The sequence below is a fragment of the Sciurus carolinensis genome, chromosome 11 (genome assembly GCF_902686445.1).
Source record: "Sciurus carolinensis chromosome 11, mSciCar1.2, whole genome shotgun sequence".
Classification (NCBI taxonomy): Eukaryota; Metazoa; Chordata; class Mammalia; order Rodentia; family Sciuridae; genus Sciurus; species Sciurus carolinensis.
In genome coordinates, this window is record NC_062223.1 from 75118072 (window position 1) to 75132654 (window position 14583).

At 45.0% G+C, this 14583-nt stretch overlaps 1 protein-coding gene across 2 annotated transcripts in view; it reads right to left on the reverse strand.

Annotated features, from left to right (window-relative positions):
• Positions 1-14583, reverse strand: part of Clpb (caseinolytic mitochondrial matrix peptidase chaperone subunit B) — a 142191-nt gene that overhangs the window by 27465 nt on the left and 100143 nt on the right. For both annotated transcript variants that reach the window (XM_047516746.1, XM_047516747.1), the window contains one exon: positions 5219-5316. In XM_047516746.1, coding sequence (XP_047372702.1) covers positions 5219-5316 — 98 coding nt within the window. The remainder of the gene's footprint in view (positions 1-5218; positions 5317-14583) is intronic.

Below are 14583 nucleotides of genomic sequence, written 5' to 3' on the forward strand. Positions count from 1 at the left end.
TAGTTGGGGATCTGGGTGAAGAGTTTACAATAACTCAGTGTCTACTTCTAAAACTATGCAAAAATAAAATTAAAAAAAAAATCAGGATAATGCTTCCCCTTGGGGGATGGGTAGTATGTGACAGTATGAGAAGGTTTTTGAGTGCTTGTAATAATTTATTTCTTACTTAGGTATGTGTTTTGTGAATTAAGCATATATTTATGATGTGAACTTTCTACAAATGTTTCAACAAAAAGTGTTTTAAAAATTAAAAACAACAACAAAAAAGAAAGTAAGAGCCACTTAGCACTGTGTCTGGCCCATAGTAAGCCATAGGGTGGAGCACAGGGCCAGGCACATAGCAAGCAGGCCCTTGTACTGAGATGCACGGTAGGGAGCACAGGGGACAGGCTGAGTGAGGCAGGGCAGAACATGACCCTCCTTTCCTCCTGTGTACCCCACCCCTCTTCCTCTACAGGACTTTGCTCAGCTCTGATGGGAGCACCCAGGTTCTCAGCCTGGAATGTGGGCCCAGTGGAATATCACATCCCCAGCTACCCCTGAAGCAAATGAAAAAATATAGAGACAGAAAATGTGCTTGTGATTCTGTCACTGGGATATGCAAATAAAATATATAGGATAGGCCTATCTGCCTAATATTCCTGCCAATTCATTCTCTGGGTGTGATTAAAATGAGCAATAAATTCCTCGACAGTCTCGGTGGAGTGAGGATCAGGAGAGAAGATGTGGCTTGCATGCACGCGTCCCCCTTAGCTGAATATTCATCATGGGATAGCTCCCTATATTTTTGTTTTATCTCCCATCATGTGCACAGAGATATATTTCTACCTCTCTTCCATCTCTTAGTTAGGACATGAAAATGGTCTAGGCACTAAGTATTAAACTATCTACTAAAATCATTCAATGTGAGACCTAGGTTACCTCCTCTATAAAGCTTGGTCTACTCATTCTGCAAGGAGATGGGCAAGCCATGCTTTCCTAGAGCCCCACCAACTCTGTGGGGACCCTTCCTAAGCACCAATCAGTCTGTGGGTATCACAGCTGAGACACCAGCTGCCTCTCACATCTGTGGGCTTCTCAGGGGGACTAAGGAGGTGTAGGCTTAGGAACTGCTGAGAGAACTGAGGAAACCTGCAATGCGGGGACAACCATTCAGGGTACTTAAGGTGCAGGAATTCTTATGGTAAGTGACACATTTTAAGAGGCAGAATGAATTTTAAAAATGAGGCTTATAGATAATTTTTTAATGGTAAAATCACTGATACTATTAAGTTAAAAAAAAGGTGAATTTCAAACATCGAACAGGATTGTAACTCAGAGGCATTCAGGGCCAAGCAGGAAACAAGAATGCCTGGCAAGTAACGGTATAACACATCAGGGAATGTGGCTATAGAGTCCACCCGCAACCCCAAGGTTTTAAATTCATATTTTTGGAAAACTCTAAGTTGGTAAAATAAGACACGTCTGCCAGTTGGAGACCTATGATATATATAGCAGGCTACCAAGAGGTTTAAACAAAAAGGCCATCTACCTAAAGGTATCTGGATATGACCAGAAAGAGATATTACAGTACAAGAGGAGATCTCTGTTTGAGATCCTAATAGGCACTTTTATAACAACTTGATTTTCTATACGTCACCTAGCTTTCTTTGTTCCCTTGCCAGTTTTCCCACCTGTGAAATAGGGGTAATAAGCGCTACTCTGTGGATTTGTTATACAATTAGAAAGAGTATATATTGGAGCATCTGGCACAGTGCTTAGATATACTCAATAAATCTACTATTATTATAAATAAATAAAAATATGGATAGCAGTTATGTCTAGGTTGTATGGTGAGAATGCTTTTACTTGTGATTAGGCTCAGTTGTCATCTTTTCCAGGAAGCCTCCCTTGATCAGTCACATCACTAATGGTCAGTGGTGTCACAGTTCAACTTGCCTGTCTCCCTGACAGACTATGAGCTCCGATAGTGATTTACTTATCTATTTTCTTCTCATCTAGCCCAGAACTTGGCACATAGATGTCATTCATAAATTTGTACTACATTATTTAATTCTTCATCTTTTCTCTATTTCCAAATCTTCTATAATAAGACATATGATGTAAATATGAATTTCCTATAATGAGCATAATTTGACTAGAGAGTAGTAAGTGAATGTGGAGGCGGCTGAGTTAGGTAACAGGGAGGTGGGGAGGTGGGGATGGAAGGGGAGCTGATAAAATCAGCGGCAGTAACTCATGTTTAGACAAAGCCAGGATGGAGGCCTCAGTGCCTCCAAGCCTGGGTCACTGTTACAGATGTAGGGACTGGACTCACAGAGGGCCAGCAGCTTCTTACTAACTGGTAGAGGGAGACAGAACCCAGGTCTAAAACACTGTTCCTCCCACAACAGCCTGCCTTAAAGAGGAAGTTTTTGCAATGGTGGAAAAATCTGAGCAGAGAGAATGGGAGACGAAGTAGATGCTGAACAACTGGGAGAAAGAAAGCTGCTGACACAGAGCTGAGGGTGGTTCACAGGGGCAGAAACCAGTGAGGACAGAAGAACAATTAGAAGATGTTCAGGGGACACCTGGACATTCAGCATAGAGAGTTTCAACTGGCTGAAGTGATCAAGATTATAGAGGTGATAACAGATGAAATGGGCTTTCAGCTCAGAGGCTATGGAATCCCTGGCTGTCTCTACATGCTCTTCCAGCCTCTAAAAGCAGCCCCTCTTTCACTGTGGGACAGCTCCTCCCAGCAGAGGCATCCTACTCTGCCTGGCTCTGTGCTAGGTTTACCACTGAACGCAACCTATTCTCTTGTATCCTGAGCCATTCCTGCACCCAAAATGCCAGATGCCCCTGTTGCCTTCAGCTTTTTCTCATGGCACAGCTCCTCTTGCCACCCCACTGCCCTCCTTGACAGATTCTAAGAGTTCAGCATCTACTCAGAATGTGCTATATGTAATTGCCTTTGCTGCTCCAGAAAGGTCTGACTCACACAGGGGACTACAACCATCATGTATTCACTCTGGACATTAGTCTTGTAATAATGTGGTCAACATCAAGCCACTTCCCTCGCGCAGTCAAATTTTAAGTGTCTCTCAGTAGTCTGGGTTCCTTTCACCTATGATGGCACCAAGAGGCCTGTTTTCTTTCTTTTTTTTTTTTTTTTTTTTGCAGTGCTGGGGATTGAACCCAGGGCCTTGTGCTTGCAAGGCAAGCACTCTACCAACTGAGCTATCTCCCCAGCCCCAAAAGGCCTGTTTTCTTGCTTCACGTGGCCAGACTAGTAGCTGCCCTGTCACACACCACCTGACAAACCATGGGTACTCTTGGCCAAGTCCAATGCTTGTCTCTGGCGGGTAGCCGTTGGGTTTAGTGGTAGAGATGATGAGGGGAGCCGTCTTCAAGGCTGAAACTGCCAGGGGTTTCTTCAAGGCACTTGGGGAAGCCGACCTGACTTTCAAGGCTACTCCTAGGGGTGGAGAATCTAAAACAAGGGAGGAAAGCACTTGCTCTCTGGAATTTCACGGCTCTTTCTGGTCCCAAGGGCTCCTGGGATGGTTGTGAAAAGCTAGTCATTCTTCCAAACTTCTTCCCTTCCCTGGTGGTAACTATTACAAATTAGTTGCTAAGGATACCATGGAGGCAAACAATATGGTTGAAGCTGTTCACTAAGTATTTCTGGCTTTCCCCTTCTAGGTTTGTGGTATGATTACTCTTCTAGGCCCCCTTGTGATTGGGTGGGATCATGGAATTTATTCTGGTTAATGAGTTGTGAGGACAAGTAAAGGGTTCTATATCCAGGCTGAGCATTTAACTACAGATTTAAGACTCTTAAAAGTATCCTTTCCCTCTGGCAAGCAAATAGCAACATTCCAGGCTGCTCTGTTAATTAGGGTCCCTGAGTGATTAAGATGAGGTGAGCTCACCCTCTTCCCCCAGTAACAATGGACATGCAGTACAAGGTCAAAATACATCTTTGTTAAGCCGGGTGGGGTGGTGCATGTAATCCCAGAGACTTGGGAGGCTGAAGCAGGAGAATGGCAAGTACAAAGCCAGCCTCAGCAACTTAGCAAGGCCCTGAACAACTTAGTGAAAACCCTTCTCAAAATAAAAATGTTAGCCCAAGGTCATGCAGGCAGTGAAAGGTAGAGCTGGGGGTCAAATCAAGTCTCTTCTGTCTCAGTAGAGTGAGTTCAGTGTTCCGACTCGAGACAGATCATCTGCCACACTGAATTGTCTCAGGGCATTTATGTCAATGTGTAGGCAAGAGGTTCCATGATCTGGGAAAAACACAAGACCGAGGGTCATAAACCAAGTTTTCCAGGTTCTGTTCTGTCACTGAACTTACTACATGACCTTGTGGTCAAGCCTACTAGTTTTAGTTTTGATGCTAACTCACTCTGGGATCAAAGGCAAGCCACATCACATCCTGGGCTACACTTTCCCCAGGCATAAAACAAGTCAGTTGGTTTAGATTTCAGAGATTTAAAACTCATGCTCACTGCAGAGCCCTGCCAGAGGCTTCCCCAGGAGGGAGGGCCAGCTGCATGGGCAGCACTGGGCTATCGTTCCTTCAGCCAGAACACTCAATTTCCCTCTGATTTATTTGTTTATGCTTATGCTTTTTAAGATTTCCCATCACTGGACCTGATGACTTCTCAGGACTGTGCCAGTTCTGAGACTGTGATTCTAGTTCTTGGATTCGGTCCAGTCATTCCTGAGCTACAGCTCTGTGGCTGGGAGAAACAGAAGACAGTCATATTCTCAGGGAGTTCAGAAGTTTGGGTGAGAAGATCGAATTAACATAGAGATTCTTTTGGCTCAGATTCTATACCAGGCTCTGGTGTTTATGTGAGGAAAGGGTGAAGTATAGGAAAGAGAGATGATGGGAAAGATATGTAAAATGAGGTTTGGGATACTCCTTGAGCATAAGACTTTGTCTGGTTAGTCCTTATCTCTGAAAAGAAGCAGAGAGGCCATCACCTCAAAACATAATTTGAAGGTTAATTTTCAGAAGTCAAAAGTGACTGAGGCCTCTCCCTTTCCCTGGTCAAGTAGCTGCAGGGGCAGCTCCCTACTCTTGATGAGACTAGGGGCTGGATTTGCTTTTAAACAGACAATAATCACCTAAGGAAAAGTAGCCTTTGGTGTGGAGCCTAACCTAGTCTACTAGGTGGAAGACTGAATGATGCCTATTGGCAGGCCTCCTCCTTTCTCTGAGACTTACCTTGGTTTCAGAAGTCCTCAGAAGTTTCATCACCTCCCCTTCTCGGGCATAATCCAAGGGTGTGTGTCCCATTTCATTCCTTTGCAGGGGGTTGGCTCCTGGCAGGAGAAGGATAGAGTTAGGAGCTCTCTGAGTGATCAGTGGGAACTTAGCCTTTGCTTTTAGGTGTTAATAGTCCTGATTTCAGTGTGAGGAATGCCCGTAGAAACCTTTGAGACTGTCCGACTGTTTTGGGAGAAGAACTCTTATTCCTCTCTGTCAGAGTTAGGGTATCAGGGCTCCTACATGTGCACGTGAACACATTTAGTAACACACTTCCTACATGGAGAGGTTCCACACACATGCGGATGTGTTGTACATATACACATACACACAGCTGAAAATGTTAACAAAATATACCAACCAAATACAGATTCACATACCCCAGATACATGTCAACACAAAAATTCATATATATTCACTAAAATGTCCACATTTTCCAACATATCCTCACACCAATGAACATTCATTCACAAGGTTGTATGAATGGGTTTCTTTCTAGAGCACAGAATACCCCAAGTAGCAACTGAAAGGCTCTCCCTTCTGCTTGCTCTCTGCTCCTCTCTCCCCTTTAACACTCTTACCTCTGGGCATTTCTTGCTATCAGGGCCAGTTGAACACTTTGGAAGGGTGTGGGCATTACCAGCAACCTGGCTCTGCCACTCTAGATGCTGGTGACTGTGTGTGTGTGGGCAGGCACTTCCCCAACCATTAGTTCCTGTGATATGGGGACAAAGAACTCTGAGCATGACAAAAAGGAGAGGTTAGCTGGCAGCCTCGTATCTACCTTCTCTCTAAGTGCCAGCAGCAAGATAAAGATGGTTTAAGTGCCTACTTTGAGCAAGGCTTGGCAATTAGGGAGGAAGAGCTCCTCTAATCTTGGGCACTGTCACAGTCTCCTTCCTGAAGCTCAGGTCTGAGCACTTCAATCTCCTTCTCAAACTCCATCCATTCTGTTCCAGTCCATTTGGCAAACCATGAAGGGGGCCCAGAAGAATCAGATTGGTCCTTGCCCCAAAAGCCCTTCTCTCAAGGCAGGAAGACAGAAGTTTAAGCAAGCTGAGCTTTGTACATAATAGATACCCAATAAATGTGTTATATGGAGTATTAAGGTAGTAATTATCTAGTATTATTTTAACTTATTTCTTGTTAGCAAGGTTTTTAGAAGTAAAGAAGGGTTAAGACCCAGTCCCTGCCTTGAGGATATAAAGGATTAGCTGGGGATGTGTTCAAGCACAGAGCTTGGCTCAGGGTGGGTTTCCAATCACTGTTGTCGGACAGTAAAAATCAGTGTTTCTAAATCCCACTCTGTGGAGACATTTATATTATGATATAAACCTCTTCCTACTGAAAAACTCTGCTTTCTAAAAGACCCTATAAACTTAACAATAGTAAACATTTATTAAGTATTTACATGTGGCTGTCTGCCTGTGCTGCAGAGGAAAGGGCCAAGCCTTTGGTGTGGGAGGAGGCAGGGGAAGAGACAGAGAGTAGGAGGTACAATCTAGGCAAAGGAAACTTTCAATAAAAAAAAATAGTATTTTCATAGATGATCCTATTTTCTATCGGGAATTTAGTATAAAATATTACTTGTGTTAAGATATAATTCATATGCCATAAACTCAAACCTTTAAAAATACACAATTGAAGGGGCGTGGGGTTGTAACTCAGTGGTAGAGAACTTGCCTAGCATGTGTGAGGCACTGGGTTCGATACTCAGCACCACATATAAATAAATGAATAAAATAAAGGCCTATCAACATCTAAAGATACACAATTGAGAGCTGGGCATGGTAGTGCATGCCTGTAATCCCAGCAACTGGGAAGGCTGAAGTGGGAGGTTGCAAGTTCAAGGCCAGCCTCAGCAACTTAGTGAGACCTATCTCAAAATAAAGAGAAGGTGGGAGAGCTGGAGATGTAGCCCAGTAGTACAGTGCCCCTGGGTCCACTAGCCAGTACTGCCCAAACTCCAAAACAACACCAAAAACCAAACAGACAAAAACCCAACACAACTCAGTGGTGTTAAATATACTCACAAGGCTGTGCAATGATCTTTAATTCCAGAACACCTTCATGATCCTGAGAAGATCAGACCAGACATACCCCATTCTCTCTAGCTCTGATAACTGATGGTTTATTTTCTCTGTGGATTTGCTTACATTTTATACAAATGGGAGTGTTTAGTGTTTTTTTTTTTTTTTTTTTTTTTTTGTGTGTGTGTGTGTATGTGTGTGTCTGGCTTCTTCCTCTTAGCATGTTGTAGCATGGTTGAACATTATTCCATTTTGTGGATACACTACCCTTTATCTATTGGCTGAAGGACACTTGGGCTACTACTATTCCTTTTCAGCTGTTATGAAGTTTATATAGAGTACAAGTCTTTGTGTCGATTATTTTGTTGCCCAGACAGGCCTAGAACTCCAGGGTTCAAGCAATCCTACCACTTCAGCCTCCCAAGCAGCTGGGACTCAGGTGTATGCCACCACTCCTGCCTCCAGATGTACGTTTTCATGTCTCTTGAGTAGATACCTAGCTGTGGTGATAACAGCAGCACTGGTATTTACTGAGTACTTACCATGTGCCAATGTGACAGACACTGTACTCTCCACTTTTTATAATTTTACCATTTCATCCTCACAGCCATCTTGAGAGACAGGAATTAGTATACCTAAGCTACAGACATTGACACTAGGCTAAGAGAAGTGAAATGACTAGCCCAAGGACACAAAGTTAGTTTTATTCTTTTGAACCAGAAGCCCAACCCATCTTCAGGTTTTCCTAACTACATGTTTTCACCAAGGAGGCTGTGACACACCCCTGCTGAAAAATCCTTCAGTGGTCTTTGATCACCTAGGGATGAAGTGCAGCCTCCTGAGTGAGGAGGGTCTTACTAACTAGTAATTCCTCAGAGTCTCCATTTCATGCTTTCTTTCAGATCTGCCAGCACTATTGCAGGGCTCTGTATGTAGGATGAAGCAGGACTGGCAAGTCCAAAGAACAGCATATATCTCCACTGTTCTGCAGCAACTGATATCTTTAATAGATCTTCGAGGTCTATAAAACCACTTTTCAGATATTCTCCCCATACCTGTGGCCAGGCCTCTTGTCTCTTTTGAAGGCTTCTCTTCCTATCTTTAGGATTAGGTCTATCTCAAGTTTGAGCCCAGCACAACTTCAGCTCTCCAGGAGCAAATGGGGACAAGAGATTAGTACAACAGTAACACAGGCTGAGGGTGGTCAGTGTGCTGAAGGAGGGACAGATAGCACTGGTGGGGTTCAGGGAGGACAGAGTACTCAGGGACTTGCTTGTCTGGCATAGATTTCCCAGTCCAGTTCTACACCCTGGGCACTGGGCACTAAGGGGACACTGCAAGGGGAGAGGGATAATGCCAGGCAGTATCTTCCCCTCCCCACAAAGCTTCTGTAGCACAGCTCGGGCAGAAGGAGCCACAATTAAGTGATGGAAAGACCTTTCCTTTCTCTGGCAGCTACAAGAAAAGCTCTATCACTAGATATGGGCTATGTGGAGAGGGATTAGGAAGAGACCTCTGGAAGGGAAAGAATTTAGAGAAGGGGGGGAAGAAAATAGAGAAGAGAGAGAAAATGCACAGGAAGACAGAAAAAAAAAAAGGAGAAAAGGAGAGGAAGAAATGGGTGAGAGAAGGGGAGGGGGGAGAGAAGAAGACTGTGAAAGAAAGAACAGAGGGTGAGTTTAGCTGCTCCAAACAAGTGCTGGCAGTGATCTATATTTGCTTACAGAATGAAAAATGTGTGCCATAAACATTGGCCACTGAGTAATTTCTAGTAGGAGTCATGTCACTTCTCATAAAGGATAGGAAGCGGACAGGTAGGACACCTCTGCACCTGGACCAGCCAGCACAGGGGCACCTTTTAAAGCAGTGTTGGGCCTGTCTCTTGCCCAGGAGACTCTCAGATCAGGCTACTCATTGGGGATGCCAGCCAGGCTCCCCAGGGTTCTGGAGCCTGAGGGCAGCAGGTCCTCCCCACTTTAGGAAGGCTGCGGCAGGGGCACATGGATAATGTCCACCTAATATTACTCCCCCAGCCCCACGCCCTCGCTGACTTGACTAATTGCTGTAATAATTGATAGAACCTGACTTCTACCACTGATCGATTTCACCCCCACGACCACCGGCCACAAACCATTACACTACAATAAATAACCATGTTGGGTCTCACCCGCCTGCCCTCTCCGGGGGCATCACGATGGCCCGTGCCCTGGCCTGACCTCCCACTGCCTCCCACCCAGGGCCCCTCCGGGCCAAGCAGCTGGTCTAGAGGGCCAGACCTCTGGGAGAAAGTGAGAGGGCTGGACGGAGGTGGGGAGTGCTAATCGCAGGCCATCCGTCACCTCCCACTGGCTGTCTGGGGCTGGGGCAAACACCTGGAGCACCCCAGGCAGTGTGGTGCAGGACCCTCCCCTCCTCTCCTGCTCCAGATTAGTGTGTCCCAGCTTATAATATCTGATAAATAGCAGAGTGGCTTCCTGGCAGCACTGCTGCGGCTGCGCCTGCCCGCTACAGCTGTGGAAGGTCACTCATTGGGGAAATATGTTTCTGTCAGTGGTATTGAAAAAAGTTTAGTGGAGTGACAGGCCTCAATTTTTCAAATTTTATTAACTCCATCCTCTTAACCATTTGTCTTGAATTCCTTCAGATTCTGGGGGATCTGTCAATAGGACTTGGGCCAGGAAAAGTAGAGTAGGGGGGTGATGGTCATGGGCTGGTGCTGGTTGGTGCCACTGTGGCTGGTGGGGGTCTCATCACTCAGGGCAGGTAAGACAGTGGAAATGGTGTTGGTGGGAGAGAAGGCCTGGCCCACTGGTGCTTAGGGAGCTCACTGCTCTTCTCTGATGGGCCTGCCTTTGATCTGACACAATCAGAGATGTTCTATGTGGAAAAAGACCTTAATGGTGAGCTCTCAACTCCCTAAGAAGATACTCCCCTCTACATCATCTGAAACAGGTCACCTGGCTCCCCAGTACCCGGCCCCATGCTCAGACCTCCAAGAAGTTTCTCAATTTAATGAGTGCAGATTCTTCTTATAGGAGCCATCTGTCACTAACCCCTTTCCTACCTTTGACTTTTGCAAACACTTGGTCATCTTTGGGACTCAGTTGGACTTCTCCTCTGGGAAGCCTTCTATGCTGCACCCTGCCCCAACCCACCCCAGGTAGGATCCACCTCTTGTGCTGCCAGAGATGCTCTTGATTCTGTCTTACTGTATCAATCCTTCTGCATTAAAGTCCATCACATTAAAGACCGAGCACCTTTAGAAATCAGGGACAATGTCTGATCCACTGCCACGCTCCTGTCACCCAGCACAAATGCTCAGAAATATTTGCTAGATAAAAGAACTGTACTCTCTCTAGGTGCTATCTTCTTAGGCCACACTGAATATGGTATTCTCTCTGTCCTAGAAGAGCCTTTCTGATAACAAGGGCACGACCATATCCCTTGCTCCTGTAGGCCAAAGCCCTTAGCTTCTTTGTTGGTCCCAGATGCCTCCCTGCCTGTGTGGACAATAGGTCAGGTCAGGCCTAACACCCTCTGTGCTCTACAGTGGGATGAGGGGAAAGAGGAATTGGGGAGAGGCCGACTTGCTCTTCCTGGGAGGGTATTAAAATTAGGGTCGGGGTGGCTTCAGATCTCTGTGCTGGTGGGACAAGCTCACAAGCTGGATGGGGTAGGAGGTGGCTTGTCACTCACTCCTCCCTTGACACTATCCTGTCCTAACCTGTGTATACCTCTGTAAATGTCAGAGAAGGTAAGAGGGCTTAAAAACCAGCAGTAAATGTGCTACACAAATGTGTTAAGCCATTATCATCAATAATATTGGCATTCTTGTCCCTCCCCCCAGTTCTGTGAGCCATACTGCCCTTCTAGAGATCCATTCCACCATGCCTGTAGTTTCCATGGCTTGCCTCTTCCCTCTGACAGAGAGCACTGGGCTGGGGAGCCATCAGGATGAGGAATACCACCCGCTGGGCACTTGTTTTACTTTTTTGGTGGCAATGATTGCTGCTCTGCTTATCTCTAGGGGTTCTGAAAGGACAGAGTAAGATAAAAGTTTGAAAAGATTAAAGACAAGATTGAACAGGGTACAGTGTTCTGTAGGACTGAAGCAGGAGGCAGGAGGATTTCAAGTCTGAGGCCAGTTTCAGCAACTTGGGGAGACCTTGTCTCAAAATAAAAAGAAGGCGGAGGGCAGGGGAAGAAGCCTAGGGATGTAGTGGTAGAGTGCCGCTGGGTTCAATTCCCAGTATTGGAAAATAGAGACTATTAGAGGAATTTTCTCCATGACCAGAGGTTTCAATGCAGATTAATCTGTTCTTTTTTGGTGGTGAGCTCCCCACCAAAGAAGTATTCACAGACATGTTGTCTCCACACTTATCCCCATGCTGTCTGCATTACTCCTCACACTTGGAGTCCCACCCCTTGTCTCCCTGATTACCTAGATCCTACTTATTGTTCAAAGTCTGGTGACCAGTGTTCCCCTTTCTGGGTTCCTGTGGTCATTCCTACTCACTTCACTCTTTTTCCTGACCCTCAGCCCAGGGTCCTGGCCTGCCAAGTCTCAGTTTAATCTACATAGCTACTCTCTGTAGCTCCTCAGGACTTCCTCTCGGGCTGAAAGTGAGAGAAGAGACTTGCTCAGAATGTCACAAGCAGCACAGCAGAAGTCCCTTCATAACTTATCTTGAGCTTTTTCCAAAAACCACACAACAGAGCACCACTCAACATATACACACATAGACATATGCACCTGCAGACACACCTCCCCACAACCAAGAATACTTTACTGGGCACTTATGCTGTAGTCTCTGAATACATCCATGGATTTAATTCTTAACAATCTGATGAAGAAAGCAGTAGAGATATTATTTTTTTCCATTTTATAGATGACTTAAAAGTCTGGCAGAAGAGTGAGAGAAAGGAAACAGGCTAACATTTGTTGGGTATAAGACCTTTATGTACAGTGTCTGAATAATTCATCATACAAAGATTCTAAGAAAACAGAGGCTCGGAGACCTGTAAGAGTTTGCCCATGGATAAAAAGTAAAGATGGGATTTAATAAGTAAAGATGGGATTTAAAGCAGGGACTTATACTATCCTCTCTTTTGTATGTTTGAAATTTTATATAATAAAGAATTTTTTAAAAAAGAAACCTGATCTGCTTTTCCACTATGAAGTGCTATCAAAGGCTTAATGATTCAAAAAGAGAGAGGAATCTTTCCTCTTACCAGTGCATCAAGGGGCTCCCAGGTCAAGAGAGGGGCGTTTCTTGAGGTAGGTTGGGCACAGAAAGCTTTGTAGAAAGGGCACAGAACTGGGCTCCATTTCCTCCCACTCAGGCTTCCCCATCTGGGGACAAGGTGAATGGTGACCCACATTAACTAATATTCCAGGAGGTCATCTAGAAGTCCTAATTCCTATGGACATGGTCAGACAGGATCCCTTGTGTTCAGGAAGACAGATGAATAAAACTTAGGGAAGAGAGACCTACTGCTTCAGGGCTGCATTCAACCACTTTGCTAAAACCCTCTGCATAGTTTCTATAGGCCAGGGGCCAAGGACTCAGTGGAAGCAGACTGGTCTTGTCCTTTGGCAGAACCCAGATGGGATAGAAACAATGACAATATCATCTGGTAAATGTCAGGGGTAAGGAGGTAGAGAAGATCACCTCCCTCGCCACAAGACAGGGGAGTCATACACTGTCAATGGGGAGACAGGAAGTACCATCTGGGAAGAGCAGATGATGTATACTAAGCACTTAAAAAAAAAAAAAAAAAAAAGGGATTGGAAAAGTGGAAAAACTTGGGGAAGAGAAGGTTAAAGCCCAAGGGCACCAAAACTGGGAATGGGAGAGTGGAAGCTAGAACCCAGGCCTTCCAGGCCTTCCCACCTGCCTGCCCCATCCTAGGCTCCCCTCACCCTTCAGTCCACTCCCCCAGCTCTAACCGGAAGGACCAACAACACTGGGTTGCCATGGTCCTCTTTAGTGGTGCCAAACCCCTCTTTAATTACCACTTAGACCTTACATTCTGTGAGGTTAGCCTCAGTTTTTCCAGAACACTCTTGCCTATGGGTCATCTCCTCCTTTGAGTCATCAGGGCACTCCTCTGATCACAAATTTTTCATGCAGACTGTCCTGTCTCCAGAATCAGACATATTATTAAGGGTGCTTTGTGAATGCCTAGGAAGGGAAATGGGGTGACGATCGCTAGGCATCAGGATGGGTCCACAAAAACCATGCCAGACCTAACCATCATTCTTTTCTTTATCAAGATTTCCTGTTTGGTTAGGACAAAAGTGGACTTTGTCAGACTTTTGATGGGATATCTCAGAACAACCCCATGGTCACAATGAAGAACTGTGGGTTTGATGTTAGTAGCATGTGGAATGTCATTAAGTGTTGTACTAACCAGACTCAAGGCTGGTGGGGGCCACTGATGGATCAGAGGTGACTTGGTGGGAAGTTTCCAGTGGCAGCAAATGGCAGTGGTCCTATTCAGTATGTTTATTTCTGACAGAGATATCACAGGGATGCTCTGTGCATCAAATCTGCAGATGTAATTAAGATGGGCAGGGCACCAAATACACCTGATGGGAGATTGACACTAAGAGCCAAAACAAATGAGATGAAAATTAACGAACAGATGACTTCATAAATGGGAAATCATGTATTCTGGAAGACAGACAAAGGAAATGTAATTAAGATAGGAAAGGGTTTAGAAGCCATGTGAGAAAAATGGTTTAAGGAAAACAGTGGTTTAGGATAGGGAAACAATTGCTCAGTGCCTGCCATTTTCAGGTTTGAAGGGGCATCATGTAGAACTTGGATTAGATATAAACCCAAGGTTAATAATAAGACTTGGAAGCAAATTGCAGCTGACTTCCTAAACATCAGAACACCCAAAGACAGAATATGGGCAGCCCCAAGAACAAGTAGGTTCCCCAGCATTGGAAGTGTTCAAGCACCAAATAGATGGTCCAGTCCCTTGGTAAGTTTACTTGTTATACTTTGTTTAGCTATTTTTTCAAGATTAACTGGTAATATCTATTTATTCACTCATTCATTTGAAGACAGTTTTTGAGAGTCTTCTACATATTTGGTACCACACTAGGCACTAGAGATACAAAGGGGAATACAAAGATACTGTTTCTGCTTTTGGGGAGTGCCTGGTCCCATAGTGGGGAGAGGGACATATTTATTTCAACAGTACCATGTGCCTTGATTGCAGGCCTCAGCACCAGGAGGATACCTGCAGTTTAGATTAAGTCCAAGAGTTGCTGTGAAAATT